Consider the following 17,180-nt stretch of genomic DNA (forward strand, 5'->3'; position numbering starts at 1 on the left):
ACCCCCATAGGACCCCAGATGTGTCATGCTTTTTCATTTCTGTGGCGGTCTCGTGGTGAGGATGTCCGTGCTGGCCCATCCTCATTATGGCGAGGAGGTTCATGCTGGTCCTGCTATTTGGGGCAGAGAGGGTGGCTGCTGTGCTCCTGGGGCAAGATGGGGTCCAGGTGGCCAGGATAGGGGACATGACAGCCTCATAGCTTTGTGGGGCTTTTGTCTCAATCTCTAAGAAACCAGTCATCAATTCCCACACCATGTCTCTGCCTCCAGAGGCTCACAGGCTGACTAGGAAGACAATGCAACAACAGCAGCCACTTCTCAGGCACTAGCTGGGCACCAGGCATTCTAGTTGGCGGTTAAATGTGCAGAGTTAGGAGCCAGATGCCAGATATGAAGATCATATTCACCACTTTCTTAGGTATGTGTGACCTTGGGCAAATTACTTAACCTCTCTGGGCCTCAGTCTCTCCATCTGTACCAGGGGAATAATTATATTGGAATAGACCAAAGCAGCCCTGATATCTGGGAGCTGCCTGGTCCTATCAGCCAGGACTTGGTTACTCAGAGCTGTCCAGCTTGGTGCAATTCGGTCTTGCTATGCTGAACATAGACAATTTCACAGACATCAGCATCGAACAAGGCCATCCGTGAACAGGGCAGACTAACACAAAAATGAAACTACTCCATAATCATATCTGAACACAGACAAAACATGAATATTGTCAAACCACAGAAATGACCCAAATCCCCCTGTAGAGCTAAGCTGAGTGGAGGCTGCTGGTTTACCAGCCGTAGCTTCAGCCTTGCTCTAGTCTGCTTTCCTTCTAGGCAAGATGTGTTAAGACTCCCAATCACAGTGTTACCTCCATTTCCTGACAGCATCAACCCAGGACAAAACCTCGCTTCCTTAACCCCTTCCCAATCACCTAACACAGCTCCAAACATTAGTAACGCCCCCTTCCTGGGGCGCCCCATGACCCCCATGGTGCATGCTCTCCCTTGTTGCAAGGAGTCATCAGCTCAGCTTGTTCCCCCACACGCGTGTTTCTGGTGATCTCTGGTTGGAGGCATTGAAAGTTCCTACCTCATTGGGTTGTTGTGAGGAATATACTTGAAATGATACAATTCTAAGGCTCTTTCAATATGCTTGTCACACTTTAGTATTATCCCCATTTCACAAGGAGGACACTGAAGTTCAGAGAGAGGACCAAACTTTGCCCGAGGTCACACAGGAGGTAATGACAGAGAAGGGATGTACATTCAGGTCTCATTCCAAAGCTGGTTTCCTGAACCCCTGCCTCCATGCTCATAGGGCACAAGCCAACAGGACAACCTTGGGTTGGTGTCTAGGGAGGAGAAGAGCAAAGGGCCCTTGGAACTCAAAAGAAGAGAGCCTCAGGCTGGAGAGGCAGGGTATTGAGGATGACCTGAGTCACCCTCTCCTCCTCCCATCCCTTTCATGACTCCCCCAGCTGGATCCTCCAAGGACTCCCTCCCAGGCTACCTGGCTGCTGAGCAACACAGGGCCAGTCAGGCCCAGAGTGGGAGTCAGTGTCAGCAGAGTCCGAGGCCTGAGTCACTTCCTGACCCTTGCTCAAGAGCATCCGGAGCCACAGCCAGAGTGGCCACTCGTGCCCTCAGAAGCTCACACCCACTTGGGCCATGAGCATGTCTTTGGTATCCCCACCTTCCCCAACTCTGCCCCGCTCAGGTGTTTAAGACATGCAGCACCCGCCGGGCGCGGTGGCTCACGCCTATAATCCCAGCACTTTGGGAGGCCGAGGCAGGTGGATCACAAGGTCAGGAGATCGAGACCATCCTGGCTAACACGGTGAAACCCCGTCTCTACTAAAAATGCAAAAAAAAAAAAAAAAAAAAATTAGCCGGGCGTGGTGGCGGGGGCCTGTAGTCCCAGCTACTCGGGAGGCTGAGGCAGGAGAATGGCGGGAACCCGGGAGGCGGAGCTTGCAGTGAGCTGAGATTTGCGCCACTGCACTCCAGCCTGGGCGACAGGGCAAGACTCCGTCTCAAAAAAAAAAAAAAAAAAAGACATGCAGCACCATCCTGACCTGGTGCCACATCCTAGCCCCTTTCCTTACTGGATCCTCAAACCAGAAGAAAACCTGAATCTCTGAGCTTACTTACTCTCCTTTGCCTGCCTTCGGCCTAAAATCTGGCTTCCTGGACCCCACCCCAACTTCGGAATCAAGGTACCTTGCACTGGTGCCACCGATCCCAAAGGTCCAAAACTCCTGCAGCACTCCCAGGCAAGCAACTCCATTCCTTAGGCTCCCATGGGATCTCAGGGTCAGAGTAGGGGGTGGAGGAGGGAAAAGGCTGGGGAAAATATCAGATACCCCAGGGCAGGATGGACTAGGGAGACCCGGTTGGATCAGTAGACATGTCCTTATGATGTGGGCAAGGCCATTTCCTTTGAGGAGCATTTCTCTTAACTCTAGGCCACTGCAGAGCCTCGCGACCAAGAGCAGGGACTCTAGAACCGGGCTCTGCCCTTACCAGCGGTGTTACCTTGGGCAAATTACTTAGCCTCTCTGTACCTCGGGTTTCTCATCTCTAAAATGAGGATAATCATAGTACTGACTCATAGGCCTCTTACCAGGATTAAGTGAGTTATATAAAACACTTAATGACTGGCACATGGCAAACACAAGTGTTTATTAAATGACTCTTTTACATCTAATGGGCTGACTCCTCCATTCATTCTCCACACATTTGCTGATACATTGCCATGTGCCAGAAATGAAAAGACAGATTGCCTGACCGAAATAATGGCGGGCGTTATTGTGTGGTGCCGGCACCCCACCCTCACCTCAGAATGGTCTTCCAAGTTGTGCCTGAGGCTGCACGACTGCCCGGGAGGGTTTGGGGCACAGAGTCTGGGGGCTGCAGACTCCCTAGTGTGGACCCCCGGCTTGCTGTAAGCCCCTAGCAAGTTTCTTTCCTTGTTCAGTACACCTTTTCTCTTTTCCACAAAGTGAAGCAAGTGGTCCCTGCCCCTTCCGCAGCCCCATGCCTGGGCCAGAGAGGGGTGGACAAGTCAGGCTGGGCATCCAGAGCCCTTGCAGCCATTTCCTCCCCCACCTCCCCACCTTGCTCCTCAGAGGCCTTTGTGGTTTGAGCATAGAATCTCCATCAGGCTGCACAGGCCACCAGACAGGTGGCAAGGGCCTCGATTTGTCATTGTCCTCATAGGGCCTTAGGAAGCCCACAGAAACTGTCTTCAAAGCTGCACATTTGGGCCAGGTGCAGTGGCTCACGCCTGTAATCCAAACACTTTGGGAGGCTGAAGTGGGCAGATCACCTGAGGTCGGGAATTGAAGACCTGCCTGGCCAACATGGTGAGACCTCATCTCTACTAAAAATGCACAAATTAGCCATGAGTGGTGGTGTGCACCTGTAGTCCCAGCTACTCAGGCTGCTGAGGCAAGAGAATTGCTTGAACCCCAGAGGCGGAGGTTGCAGTGAGCTGAGATGGCGCCACTGCACTCCAGTCTGGGTGATAGAGTGAGATTCCATCTCAAAAACAAACAAACAAAAATTCTGCACATTTGAACCTGCATGCATATTTGGTATTATAGAATTAGTGCTGTTAATTTTAGGTTTAAGAATGTATTGTGGGCCAGGCGCAGTGCCTCACACCTGTAATCCCAGCACTTTCAGAGGCCGAGGCGGGTAGATCACGAGGTCAGGAGTTCAAGACCAGCCTGGCCAAGATGGTGAGGTGGTGTGGTGGCAGGCACCTGTAATCCTAGCTACTCGGGAGGTGGAGGCAGAGAATTCCTTGAACCCGGGAGGCGGAGGTTGCAGTGAACCAAGATCAGGCCACTGCGCTCCGACAGACCGAGACTCCGTCTCAAAAAAAAAAAAAAAAAAAAGTATTGTGTATATGTAGTTTTTTAAATCCTTACCTTTTAGAGATACAAAAATATTGATGAATAAAGTGATATGACGCCTGGGTTTTGCCTCAAAACGATGGTGGGGGAGGAATGTAGATGAAATAAAATTGATTATGAGTTGCGGTTGCTGAGGAATCGGGGTCACGGGGGTTCATTGAACCTCCTATCAGATGTGGTCCAGAAGCCTCAGATCTGGGAGCTGGCTAGAAATGCAGACTCTCGGCTCCACCCCCCGGACCTACTGAGTCAGGATCCGTATTTTAATCAAATAAAATGCCCAGGGGATTCCTGAGCACACTGAGTGTGAGAAGCGCTGGCTTACTCTGTTCACTTCTTTTCTGCATGTTTGACATTTTCCATAATTAAGAGGTTGTGGGGTTTTGTTTTGCTTTCCTGTGTCTTCACAGTCACGAGGAGCTCTTCCTACGGAGACCAGGGCTGGAGGGAGCTGGGAAGCGCTGCCTCCCGGCTCCTGCCTCCTGCTTGGACCCACTAGCCCCGCCGCTGGCCGGCGCTCGGTCGGGAGGCACCGGGGTCCCGCAGGGCAGCCCTGACCCCGTGCCTGGGCCGCACCTGCAGCCGGGGCTCCGTCGGGCCGGGCGGAAGCGCGGCAGCGCAGGGCTGGGCAGGCCCGGGCGTGGCGGCCCCAGTGCACCTGGGCGAGCCGGCAGGTGGGAGCGTCGCGGCCCGGGGCCCCCGCCCTCGCTCGGGGGAGGAGCGGGCGGCGCGGGGCGGGCGCAGCGGGGGCCGGGGCGCTGAGAGCCCGTTGGGCCGCGAACGCAGCCGCCACGCCGGGGCCGCCGACATCGGGTGCCCGGGATGAGCCTCATCCGGAAAAAGGGATTCTACAAGCAGGACGTCAACAAGACCGCCTGGGAGCTGCCCAAGACCTACGTGTCCCCGACGCACGTCGGCAGCGGGGCCTATGGCGCCGTGTGGTGAGACCCCCGGGCCGCTGGGGGGCGTGGGGGGGGGGGGCGGGGGGGGGGGGGGCCGGGGGGCGGGGGGGGGCGGGGGGGGGGGGGGGGCGGGGGGCGGCGGGGCGGGCGCCGTGCGCTCCCCTTTCCTCCCAGCCCGCCCTGAGCTGGCCCCTCGCCAGCGCCACCTTCACCGCGGACCTCAAGGCGCAGCGCCCTCCCCGGGGCCACTCAGCCGCCATCTCCCTTTTCTCACCGGGTGGCTGAGTGCGGTCTCTGTGGGTCGAATTGGGACTGGGCCTGGTTCTCCAGGACTGTGCCCTTGCAAGATCCCGGAGTTCATCGGGCAGATCCTCACTGTTACAGACAAAGTACACCGAGGCCCCAAGAGGGGGAGGTGGCTCGCCAAGTTGCAGAGAGAGTGAGACTCCTTCCCTGCTGTGGATCCCGTCGCAATGAGACGATTGCTACCCCTGGCGCTGTGCCCCTCTCTCAGCTCCTGCCTGACTTCCCACTCCCTGCCCTGCGTCCCGGGGCTCCCCCATATTCTAGGTGGTGGTCATCGTCCCCTCTCAGCCCAGCTGCCCAGTGGGAGGGGTCAGGGCGATCTGGGAGATACGGCCCAGGAGGAGAGCCTCGCCTGCTGACCTGCCTGTGCCCCACAGCTCGGCCATCGACAAGCGGTCAGGGGAGAAGGTGGCCATCAAGAAGCTGAGCCGACCCTTTCAGTCCGAGATCTTCGCCAAACGCGCCTACCGGGAGCTGCTGCTGCTGAAGCACATGCAGCATGAGAACGTAGGCGGTGGCTGCCCCGGGGAATGGGGCGGGGGCTGCCCTGGGGAGTCAGGGGCAGGCGCAGGCGGGGCCTCCCGGTGTGGAGAGCTCGGGATAGTCTCCTCCCTGCTCCCCGATGGTGCCTCTCACCTCACTGTTGAAAGGAGGGGGTACTGGGACCTGCCCTGCCCACTTTCCAGGAAGGGGTCAAAGGGTATTTTTGGCAGGACACACTTTGTGAGGTACAGACTGTCTCATCCTACAGAGGAAATTGGCACAGGGGAACTTTGTAATTGGTTCCATGTCTGAGAACTTGTGGCTAGCTGGGACTAGAATCCTAGTTAGTGTTGTGTCCACGTGACCCTGATAACAACAATATACACATATTGAGCACTTCCTGTGTTCTAAGAGCTCTGCATACACTAACTTGTCTGGTCCTCATGATATATGAGTTCTCTTGCCCCGTGTCACAGACAGGGAAACTAAAGCACAGCAAGTCTCACAGGTTAGATGGTTAGTCAGTAGCAGAGCTGGGGTTTCAATCTGGGCAGCGAGGCTCAGGGTCTAAGCACATGACCATCAGATTGGCTTGTCTGATAGAAGCAGCCAGGAAAACCAGGGGCCCAGCTCAGGGCCTGGCAGGCAGGCTTTGCTGCAGGATACCTAGATTGGAGGGCAGACATTTCAAAGAATCATTTCAAAATGTTATGTACATTTTAAGCCCATCCTTCTCCAGCAAACCCCTCCCCTATTCCTCCAGCCAGGGTGATCTTGCCCTTGGCTCTGAACCAGCCCTGTGGCAGGCAAGGATGGATGTGGCTGGAGACCCAAGGTCGGGGCAGGGCATTTGCTGGCTGGAAAGCTCCTTCCCTGTTCCCTCCTTTTTCCCTTCCGCCCTCCCCTTATGCTTTCCTGCTGCCTGTGTGAGTTGAGAGTGGGTTTGCATTGCTTGCCCTGAACACCAGACTTGAAAGTAATGAGCACACCTCATTCTTCTCCCCACCTTCCCTTCTCCTCAGCCTGACTCTCTGTCATGATTTATTGCAAACTCCCTCCAAATCCAGGGGATTCCTCTAGGCCTCTGCCCTTTTTACTGCTTCCAAGAAGGTTGGAGACATGCCTCCTGCTGCGGGTGGTGTATTAGGAAAGGGTGGATGGCCCTGTGCATGGCCAGGGCCCAGGAGGAGGTGGGAGGAGAAGGAAATATCTGTCTAGCCCTCACAGGTGACTTTTTTCCCAGGTCATTGGGCTCCTGGATGTCTTCACCCCAGCCTCCTCCCTGCGCAACTTCCATGACTTGTGAGTCGGGCTGCACTGGGTTCTGGGGCATTTGCAGGCCTTACTTGCTGCTGGAGAGCAAGGTGGGGAGGGTCCAGGGTTTCTGTTCTGGGTGTGGCGGGGAGAAACTCCTTTCCTGGCAGTCCTGTGCCTTTGCTTGTCAAGGGTGATTCTCTCTGGAAAGATGCTTTTGGCCAAAGGCAGGCAGGAAGAGGCAGGAAGGACTCTGTGGGGTGCTTGCCTGGCAGGGGGAGGTCTGCACAGCTGCTTTGCTTTTTACCCAGTTTTAACACCATGAAGACACATCTGCCAGTCCTCACAGGGTTAGCACCAGCTCACTTTTCCTGGGGACACAGATGTGAGTCTGGACCTTGGAACTCTTTCTAGCACGAAGCAAGGATTAAGAAGCCTTGGCTGCCTCTGGCTGATGGGGGTGTTTCACAGAATGGCAGAGAACCAGAACATTTAGTGCAAAATGTATAGCTTTGCCCGTGCAGTGTCTGAATGAGACTGGACTATGTGGACAAGATGGAGAAGTCAGTGTGGTGTGTAGAGGCCAGCAGCTGGCTTGGTCAAGCTGAATCTGGATTGATCCTACAGGCAGCCTCAAGACCTGGGGATCTGAGCAGGGAGGTGATCTGTTCAGATGGGATTTGGGGGATGCACTCTGGCAGCACCAAGAAAGGAGTAGGAAGCAGCTCTGGGGCAGAGGGGAGAGCCTGAAGGTCAGTGTTAGTGATCTAAAGTAGAGGTGATGGGATGCCAAGAGCAGACTTGAGGCCGCATTTGGGAGGCAGGGCCAACACAATGTTCTGTCTGTTGGGGTGCAGTGGCTAAGTGAGGTGGCAGAGGTGGGGGGAGTGCAGGTTCTGCTTGGAATACAAGGGGGAGGAAGAGCAGATCTTGGGGGAAAGATAATGAACTCCATTTTGGACACTTTACTTTTAAAGAGACTGTGAACATTCCAATGTTTAATCACAGTTGCAAATAAATATGAACCTCAGCAGAGGAAAGTCTGGGCTAGGGATGTGGATTTGTGCTGGAATAATCACCGATGGATTATAGCTGACACCTGGGAACAGATAGTTATAGAATGCAGTAAGATAGTATTGATTCAGATATCAACATGAAAGAGAAGATCCGAGAGGATAAGCAGATGGAAGAAGCTGAGAGGGCCTGATCGGAGGCAGAGGAGAGTCAGCAAAGAATTGAGAGGGAGTTTCTTTCTTTTTTTTTTTTTGGAGATGGAGTCTAGGGCTCTGTTGCCCAGGCTGGAGTGCAGTGGCGTGATCTCGGCTCACTGTAAGCTCTGCCTCTCAGGTTCATGCCATTCTCCTGCTTCAGCCTCCCGAGTAGCTGGGACTATGAGTAGCTGGGACTACAGGCACCTGCCACCACGTCTGGCTAATTTTTTGTATTTTTAGTAGAGATGGGGTTTCACCGTGTTAGCCAGGATGGTCTTGATCTCCTGACCTCGTGATCCTCCTGCCTCGGCCTCCCAAAGTGCTGGGATTACAGGCGTGAGGCACCGCGCCCGGCCAGGAGTTTCAGACTTGGTGAAAAGTTAGGTCAGAAGAAAAGGGAGTCATGGTGTGTTTGTTGGGTGTTCACTGGTGATCTTGAGCTGAGCAGTCTGGCAGTAGGAGGGAAGCAGAAACCAGGTTATCTCAAGACTGGGAGTTAAGGCAGTGGAATCCAGGAATGTGGACCGCCCTTTCTAGAAGTTTGGTGGTGAGAGAGGGAGAAGGGGTGGTCAGTTGAAGGCGCAAAATCAAGGGAATGTGGTTCTAGCACAGAGAGGCTTCAGGAAGATTGTCGCCAAGATGAAAAAACCAGTGCCCGAGTGGAGGGGAAAGACAGGAGGGGACTGGGCATGGAGAGGGCCCCAAGGGAGGTGTGTGGTCAGGCAGGAGAGGGCTGCCAAAATCCAGAGTCTCCTGGAGATGCCTCCAGCATGTCCTTTCAAAAATATATATATATTTTATAATTTTTAAGGTAATATTTATTTAAAATTTTTTTAAAATTATATTCTAGAGATAGGGCTGTGTTGCCCAGACTGGAGTGCAGTAGCACAAACACAGTTCAACCTGTAGGCTCAAGCCATCCTCCCGCCTCAGACCCCCAAGTAGGCGGGACTACAGATGCATGCCACCATGTCCAGCTTTTTGTTTTGTTTTTAAATTTTTATAGAGATGGTGTCTCACTATGTTACTCATCCTGATCTCGAAATCCTGACCTCAAGTGATCCTCCCACCTCAGCCTCTTGAGTAGCTGAGACTAAAGGTGCATGCCACCACACCTGGCTATTTTTTTTTTTTTTTTTTTTCTGAAAGATGGAGTCCAGGCCAGGTGCAGTGGCTCACGCCTGTAATCCCAGCACTTTGGGAAGCCAAGGCAGGCAGATCACCTGAGGTCAGGAGTTTGAGACCAGCCTGGCCAACATGACAAAACCTCGTCTCTACTAAGAATACAAAGGGGATAGCTGGGCATTCTGAAGTGGCCTGTAGTTGTGGCTCAGGGGAAGCTGGGAGCAGGAGGGTGTGAACCTGGGAGAAGTGGGAGGGTTGCAGTGAGCCGAGGGTGCACCACTGGCCTGGGGAAGACAGGCTGAGGTTTCACCAGAAAGAAGAGGGGCAGGGAGGAGGAGGAGGGAGGGAGGGAGGAAGGAAGGAAGGAAGGAAGGAAGAGGAAGGGAGGAAGGGAGGGAGGGAGGGAGGAGGGAGGGAGGGAGAAGATGGAGGGGGTCCCTATGTTGCTCAGGCTGGTCTCAAACTCTTCGCCTCAAGCGATTGTCCAGCCTCCGTCTCCCAAAGCACTGGGATTGGAGGTATGAGCTATGCCCCCTGGCCTATTTTATAATTTTTATTATTTTTTGTCTTTGTCCTGGACTTTGCTGTTGCTACAACAGTTACATTTTGCTGGCCTGATCCTGTTGTGCAATTCCCTAAGAGGCTGCAGTAGCCTCCCCATGTCCCCCTTCCACCCTCCTGGAAACTGTTGTATTGTTTCCTTCTTGGAAAGGTGGACATATTATTTGTGGAGCCATCTCAGCTGGGCATGACCCTCTGAGGGATAAAATATTTGGACAGAAGCCAAAGGAAATACTGGCAGATGTTTCTAACTCCTAGCTGTGGCTTTCCCTGGGGTGTGGAGGAGGGCAAGGAGAGAGTACCTTTGAAGAGCGGGAACACAGTTCCATGTGGCTTTCCTGAGCACGCTCCAACTGCAGCGCTTACTCTGAGCTCTGCCAGTTGGGCGGCCTGCCATAGGAAGGCTGGGAGCCAGGAGCCCAGAGGCCTGTGTGGTGATCTGGCTGGCTGAGGTGGGGTTGGTTTTTGCACACTGGAGGGTGTCTCTATGACCCCTGTTCTGCCCTGAGGCCCCTCCTCTGAGCACAGACCTGGGGCTGGGTGGGACCCAGCACTGTCCCAAGAAGCCCTCATGCCTTCCAGCTACCTGGTGATGCCCTTCATGCAGACGGATCTGCAGAAGATCATGGGGATGGAGTTCAGTGAGGAGAAGATCCAGTACCTGGTGTATCAGATGCTCAAAGGCCTTAAGGTGGGTGGGGAGTTGGAGTGTGGCAGAAGGGATGCCTTGCTGTCGAGACCTGAGGTTTGGGGGAGGCTGGAGGGAGCACACTGTTACAGGTCGGAGGAGGTTTCTGAGCCAGCCTGAAGTGCCTGGTGTGGAAACTGGGCCATGGACTCACCCTTCTCTCTCCCACACACAGTACATCCACTCGGCTGGGGTCGTGCACAGGGTGAGTGCTTTCTCTGCCATGGTCCTCAGAGGCCCCTGTCCCATCCCTGGGTGTGGGGTTCTTTGGTAATCAAGGAGTGGGAAAGGTGGAGGGAGAGGACACTTCCCGGAAGCCCAGAATGTGGAGTTTTCAGACCCAGCCACGGCCCAGGAAGGCCTGCTCCAAAGAGTCGCTGTGTCCCAGGGGACTTCATGGGGAATTGCTGCGGACAAAGTGAGCCCTGAGCTGAGTGTTTTAGGCTTCAAGAATCAGGAACATTTTAGAGCTGGATGGGCCCCAAGAGAACACCTAGTCCCACCCTCATTTTACACATGAGGAAACTGAGGCCCAGAAGGGGAAGGGGCCTGGCTGAGGTCACACCCCTGGGTGGTGGTGGAGCTAGGACAAGCTCCATCTCTGCCTCAGCCTAGCATGCACTCCCTGTCTTCTCCCCAGGACCTGAAGCCAGGCAACCTAGCTGTGAACGAGGACTGTGAACTGAAGGTGAGTGGGCTGCAGGCTCAGCCCAGAGGCGGGATGGGCCCTCCCCCAGGGAAGCCCCTGGAAGCCGCTCCCAGAGCCTCCTCCTCTCAGCAAGTTCCTTTTCCATTTATCCCGAGCCATAGATCCTGGATTTTGGGCTGGCACGGCATGCAGATGCCGAGATGACTGGCTACGTGGTGACCCGCTGGTACCGGGCCCCCGAGGTGATCCTCAGCTGGATGCACTACAACCAGACAGGTCAGTGGTCAGCGCCTGAGAGGGCAGTCCTGGGGCCATCTGGTCACTCGGTGCTGATTGACTGCCGGGCCCCAGTCAGACAGTCCAGGTGACACTCCCCTTCCCTCTGCAGTGGACATCTGGTCTGTGGGCTGTATCATGGCAGAGATGCTGACAGGGAAAACTCTGTTCAAGGGGAAAGATTGTATCCTTTGCTGGAAAAGCCAAATTCCATCTAGGGATTCCTTCCTTCAACAGACACTTTATTTAAACAACTGTCTTTTTTTTCTTAATGTGAGAGTGATGTATACTCCCTGTAAAACAATTTGTAAATGCAAGGCTGGATGCGGTGGTTCACGCCTGTAATCCCAGCACTTTGGGAGGCCAAGGTGGGAGGATCAGTTGAGCCCAGGAGTTTGAGACCAGAGGTGGCAATAGGGTGAGACCCCATCTCTAAAAAATTTTTTAAAATTAGCCAGACATGGGCCAGGTGCGGTGGCTCACGCCTGTAATCTCAGCACTTTGGGAGGCCAAGGCGGGCAGATCATCTGAGGTTAGGAGTTCAAGACCAGCCTGGCCAACGTGGTCAAATCCCAGCTACTCGGGAGGCCGAGGCAGGAGAATTGCTTGAATCCAGGAGGTGGAGGTTGCAGTGAGCCCAGATTATGCCACTGCACTCCAGCCTGGGTGACAGAGTAGACCCTGTCTCAAAAAAAAAAAAAAAAAAAAAATATAGATAGATAGATAGATAGATAGATAGATAAGCAAAATGATGAAAAATGGGTCACCTATAATTCTACCACCACGTGGAAAATACATTTTGGCACCGCACACATTAACTGAGTGACTGTGTGTGCAGGACAGGCCTTTGGTGAGAAGATGAGGAAACAGAAAAGAGTGACTGGGATGAAGGCTGAGAAGTCCACATGTATTTGTCCGGTAGGGAACCCCCTCAGCCTGGCATGTTAGAAAGCTCTCCAGAGCCCTGAGCCCTGAAGAATGAGCCTCTCCTGAGAGCAGGAGGTGGTTAGGCAGGGCTGGAGCCTGGACAATCAGTTGCCACGGTGCCCAGGTGAAGTGATGGTGGGGTCGTGGGAAGGGCAGTCTCAGACCCACCAGGAGAGCAAGGCTAAGCCTTAACCTGCCACCAAGACCTGGACCAGCTGACCCAGATCCTGAAAGTGACCGGGGTGCCAGGCACGGAGTTTGTGCAGAAGCTGAACGACAAAGCGGTGGGTGGTAAATGGGACCTAGCCTGGCCTGGGAGTGTGCTTGACTGACTGGGCCCAGTGGGCTGGAGGCTCACCCGCACCTTCCCGCAGCATCCTTCTACCCTGGCAAGCGCTCTTGTCTTCACCTCACCGTGGACCCAGACCTGAGCCTTCAGCCCTGCTCTGAGGCTTTTCTGAAATCCCTGCTCTACATGCTGAGGCCAGAGCCCTAAGGGGTTTGATGCTTTTCTGTCTTCCAGGCCAAATCCTACATCCAGGCCCTGCCACAGACCCCCAAGAAGGATTTCACTCAGCTTTTCCCGCGGGCCAGCCCCCAGGGTGAGTCTCATAGCCCGCTCCCCAGGGGCCTCTCAGTGCACCCCAAGGGCGGGCTCTCCCGCCCCGGTGTGAGGCTCATGGCTCTGCCCCTGCAGCCACGGACCTGCTGGAGAAGATGCTGGAGCTAGATGTGGACAAGCGCCTGACAGCCGCGCAGGCCCTCACCCATCCCTTCTTTGAACCCTTCCGGGACCCTGAGGAAGAGACGGAGGCCCAACAGCCATTTGATGATTCCTTAGAACACGAGAAACTCACAGTGGATGAATGGAAGCGTAAGAGCTGGGGCCTCGGGCTTCCTCGCCTCCACCTGCAGCCTCTCTTCCTTGCTTCCTCCATCTTTATGCCTGGCCTCTGCCAGCCCTACCTGCCACCTAAGGCTCCTGCCCCCTCCTTCTTGGTGGGCATTGTCTCCTAGGTGCTTCTTTCTCCTTGAGCTGACTTCGCTCTCCATGCTCTCTCTGAAGGGAGGTGGACTTTCTCGCCTCAGCACCTCCTTACCCACCTTAAACCATGCTGCCTTTCTCAGAGCACATCTACAAGGAGATTGTGAACTTCAGCCCCGTTGCCCGGAAGGACTCGCGGCGCCGGAGTGGCATGAAACTGTAGGGACTCATCTCACATGGCACCGCTGGCCAGACACTGCCCAAGGACCAGTATTTATTTGTCACTACCAAACTCAGCCCTTCTTGGAATACAGCCTTTCAAGCAGAGGACAGAAGGGTCCTTCTCCTTATGTGGGGAATGGGCCTAGTAGATGCAGAGTTCAAAGATGTTGGTTGGGAGAAACTAGCTCTGATCCTAACGGGCCATGTTAAACTGCCCATCTGGAGAACTGCCTGCAGGTGGGGACCTTTCCTTCCCACTGGAGTGGGGCTGAGAGGGCGCTGAGCCAGGCCAGGGGCCTATGGCAGTGATGCTGCATTGGTTTCCTAGGGATGCTCTAACGAATTACCACAAACTGAGTAGCTTGAAACAGCAGAACTTGATTCCCTCACAGTTCTGGAGGCTGGAAATCTGGGATGGAGGTGTTGGCAGGGCTGTGGTCCCTTTGAAGGTTCTGGTTAAGAATCCTTCCTTGGCTCTTTTTTTTTTTTTTTTTTTTTGAGAGGAGTCACCGCGCCAGCCGCCCAGGCTGGAGTGCAGTGGCGGATCTCAGCTCACTGCAAGCTCCGCTTAGCCTTCGGGTTTCACGCCATTCTCCTGCCTCAGCCTCCTATAGCTGGGACTACGAAGCCGCCACCTCGCCGGCTATTTTTTTTGTATTTTTAGTAGAGCGGGGTTTCACTGTGTTATGGGATGGTCTCGATCTCCTGACCTCGTGATCCGCCCGTCTCGGCCTCCCAAAGTGCTGGGATTACAGGCTTGAGCCACCGCGCCCGGCCCTCCTTGGCTCTTTTTAGCTCGTGGTGGCAGTGGGCACTCCATGGCATTCCCCGGCTTAGTGCTGCATCACTCCAGTCTCTGTCTCTTCTGTTCTCTCCTCTTTTAACAACAGTCATTGGATTTAGGGCCCACCCTAATCCTGTATGATCTTATCTTGATCCTTATTAATTACACCTGCAAATACTCTATTTCCAAATAAAGTCATATTCTTAGGTTCCAGGTGAACATGAATTCCAGGGGGAAATGATTCAACTCACTACAGATAGCTGGGAGGGAGGGGCCCCTTCCTGGGCCCTGTGCTGAGGCCTTGTGCTCTGTGAAGGAACCAAATGTGTTTGGCTGCTAAATTAAGGGAGTTGCGGAGAGAGCTGCAGCTGGTGCGATTGCATTCAGGTTATTTTGGGTGAGTGATAAGCAATCAAGATATGAAACAACAGCAGGCTTGGAGACTGCGAGCTGCACAGGCAGAAATGGGCTCTTGCCTGGCTTGATGGCAAACCGTTCTGCTCCCTTTGGGAGATGGCACAGCTCTCCAGAGCTTTGACCTGACAGTGGCTAGAACCTCTGTTTTTATCTGAGAAACGAATTTCCGTGTGCGCAAGCTATCAGGGGCACAGTGGGTCTCAAATTTCCTTGTGCACCAGGGGAATTGTTAAAATGCAGATTCCTGGGCCCCATCCCAGGGCTTGTGACTCAGCAGGTCTGGAGTTGAGACCTTAGAATGTGCATTTGAATGAGGACCTCTCGCCCTGACCCAAGCCTAGTGATTCTGATGGATATCAGACATTTAGTGGATTTCAGTCATACTTGATTTGTTGGGAGGCCTAAATCAACCTACAGCAGAAGACTGGGGGGCTTCAGATGGAGCTTCACACTCATCTTACAGGTGTTAAAACTGAGGCTCAGACAACTTTTTGTTTGTTTGCTTGTTTGAGACAGGGTCTGGCTCTGTCACCCAGGCTGGAGTGCAGTGGCACAATTACAGCTTACTGCAACCTCAACCTCTTGGGCTCAAGCCATCCTCCCACCTCAGCCTCCTAAGTAGCTGGGACTACAGGTATATGCCACCCAGGTGCACCAGGACTACAGGTGGCTAATTAAAACATTTTTTTTCTTTTTTGTATAGGCAGGGTTTCTCTATGTTGCCCAGGCTGGTCTTGAACTTCTGGATTCAAGTGATCCTCCCATTTTGGCCTCCCAAAGTGCTGGGATTATAGGCATGAGCCACCCTGCAGGCCCAGACAGCATTTTTAAGGCCTTGAAACTCTTCTGTATGATACTGTAATGGTGGATACATATTGTGCATTTGTTACAATCTGTAGGACTGGATAACACAGAGTGAACCCTCAAGTAAACTATGGACTTCAGTTAATAATAATGTATCAGTATTGGTTCATAAATTGTAACAATTGTGCCACACTAATGCAAGATGTTACTCATCAGGAAAACTGGGGAGAGAGGCGGGAAGTACATGGGAACCTCTGTACTTTCTGCCAACCTAAAACTGCTCTAAAAATAAACAACAGGGCCAGGGGCAGTAGCTCACGCCTGTACTCCCAGCACTTTGGGAGGCTGAGGCGGGCGGATCACTTGAGGTCATGAGTTCAAGACCAGCCTGGCCAACATGGTGAAACCCCATCTCTACTAAAAATACAAAAATTAGCTGGGTGTGGTGGTGCATGCCTGTAATCCCAGCTACTCGGGAGGCTGAGGCAGAATTGCTTGAACCTGGGAGGTGGAGGTTGCAGTGAGCTGAGATTGCACCACTGCACTCCAGCCTGGGTGACAGAGTGAGACTCCATCTCAAAACACAAAAAACAAATACCCTGAGGCCACAGAGACATTAGGTCAGATACCCACAGCTGGGAAGTGGTGGAGTCAGGATTGGAACCCAAGTAGGCTTGACCACTGCACCCAGCTTGAATTCAGGGTTGCCCAGCCTTCTGTCTTCTCGCCGCTCTCTCTGAGACCCTTACTGCTGACTGTGTCCATGGTCTCTGTTTTCTCTCCCACAGAAAGGCCCTGCTGTCAAGGAGTTGGGGAGTCCTTGACTGGGACTGGCTAGTCTTGCCACAGCCCTGGCCTCGCTGGTTACTAAACTGCCCCAGGTTCCCTGAGTCTAGATCCCTCTAAGTCTCCTTCTGAGAGTCCTCACTGCCACAAGGAAAAAGTCCAGCCTTCTTGGCCTGGCATTCAAAACCTCTTGTGTTTTGAATCTCATCAGCTCCCACTGCCTCCCCTGGTCCTTATGTCAGTGTGAGACACCAGTCCTGGGATCCACCATAAGGTTCATTCTGCATCATTCACAGGTTAAAAGTCCTGACAAGTGCTGCAGTACACAGAACTGTTCAACTCATTTAATCCAGAACTTCCCAAATTTACTTAACCACAGGACCCGTTTTCTCCCAACAGCATGACACTCATAGCCTTTTTCTGCCCAGTGCAGCCCAGTGCACAGGTCCCGATACTGCCTCTCCCCAAGTAGGCTTGGCCTTCTTTTAGTGCCCGTGGGTGGAAGGCCCTCCATTCTCCTCTCCATTCTCCTTGGCCTTCAAGGCTTTGCCTTAGGCCTCCCTCCAGGCAGCTGTGGTCCATCATCCCCCCTGGGCTGCAGGCCCCCTCTGTGGGCAGCATTTACAGTGTGTGGTTTGGCCTCCCCTTCCCGTTGCCCACTGTGAGCAAATATCTGTGTGTGAATGAATGAATGATGACTGAATGATGTCCCCAGGGGCCTGTCGGTCACTTCTTTGCCCCGACCAGGCCAATGTCATATGGAAGGTGGCAGAGAGCACAGCAGGAAGCAGAAGTGGGCGGCCCTGGGCTGTACCTTTGAGAATCTCTATTCTCTCAGACTCCCAGACCGCACTCCTCCCCATCATCCTTTGCTGTCCCCCTAGGC

At 53.8% G+C, this 17,180-nt stretch overlaps 1 protein-coding gene across 1 annotated transcript; it reads left to right on the forward strand.

Annotated features, from left to right (window-relative positions):
- The first annotated feature begins 4,333 nt into the window (after nt 1–4,333).
- Nucleotides 4,334–13,611, forward strand: MAPK13 (mitogen-activated protein kinase 13). Its single transcript, XM_003897515.5, has 12 exons — nt 4,334–4,855; nt 5,500–5,629; nt 6,849–6,907; nt 10,339–10,447; nt 10,620–10,649; nt 11,085–11,132; nt 11,255–11,369; nt 11,482–11,553; nt 12,501–12,580; nt 12,820–12,898; nt 12,994–13,170; nt 13,425–13,611. Exons 1-12 carry the CDS (start codon nt 4,737–4,739, stop codon nt 13,502–13,504), a joined length of 1,098 nt encoding a protein of 365 aa, XP_003897564.1. The 5' UTR covers nt 4,334–4,736; the 3' UTR covers nt 13,505–13,611.
- Nucleotides 13,612–17,180: the final 3,569 nt, after the last annotated feature.

The sequence above is a fragment of the Papio anubis genome, chromosome 6 (assembly GCF_008728515.1).
Source record: "Papio anubis isolate 15944 chromosome 6, Panubis1.0, whole genome shotgun sequence".
Lineage (NCBI taxonomy): Eukaryota > Metazoa > Chordata > Mammalia > Primates > Cercopithecidae > Papio > Papio anubis.

Coding starts and splice junctions, on each gene's coding strand:
- MAPK13 (XM_003897515.5), top strand. CDS start 4,737: ATGAGCCTCATCCGGAAAAAGGGATTCTACAAGCAGGACGTCAACAAG. Junction 6,908..10,338: donor CTGCGCAACTTCCATGACTT/GTGAGTCGGGCT, acceptor CATGCCTTCCAG/CTACCTGGTGATGCCCTTCA. Junction 10,448..10,619: donor AGATGCTCAAAGGCCTTAAG/GTGGGTGGGGAG, acceptor TCCCACACACAG/TACATCCACTCGGCTGGGGT.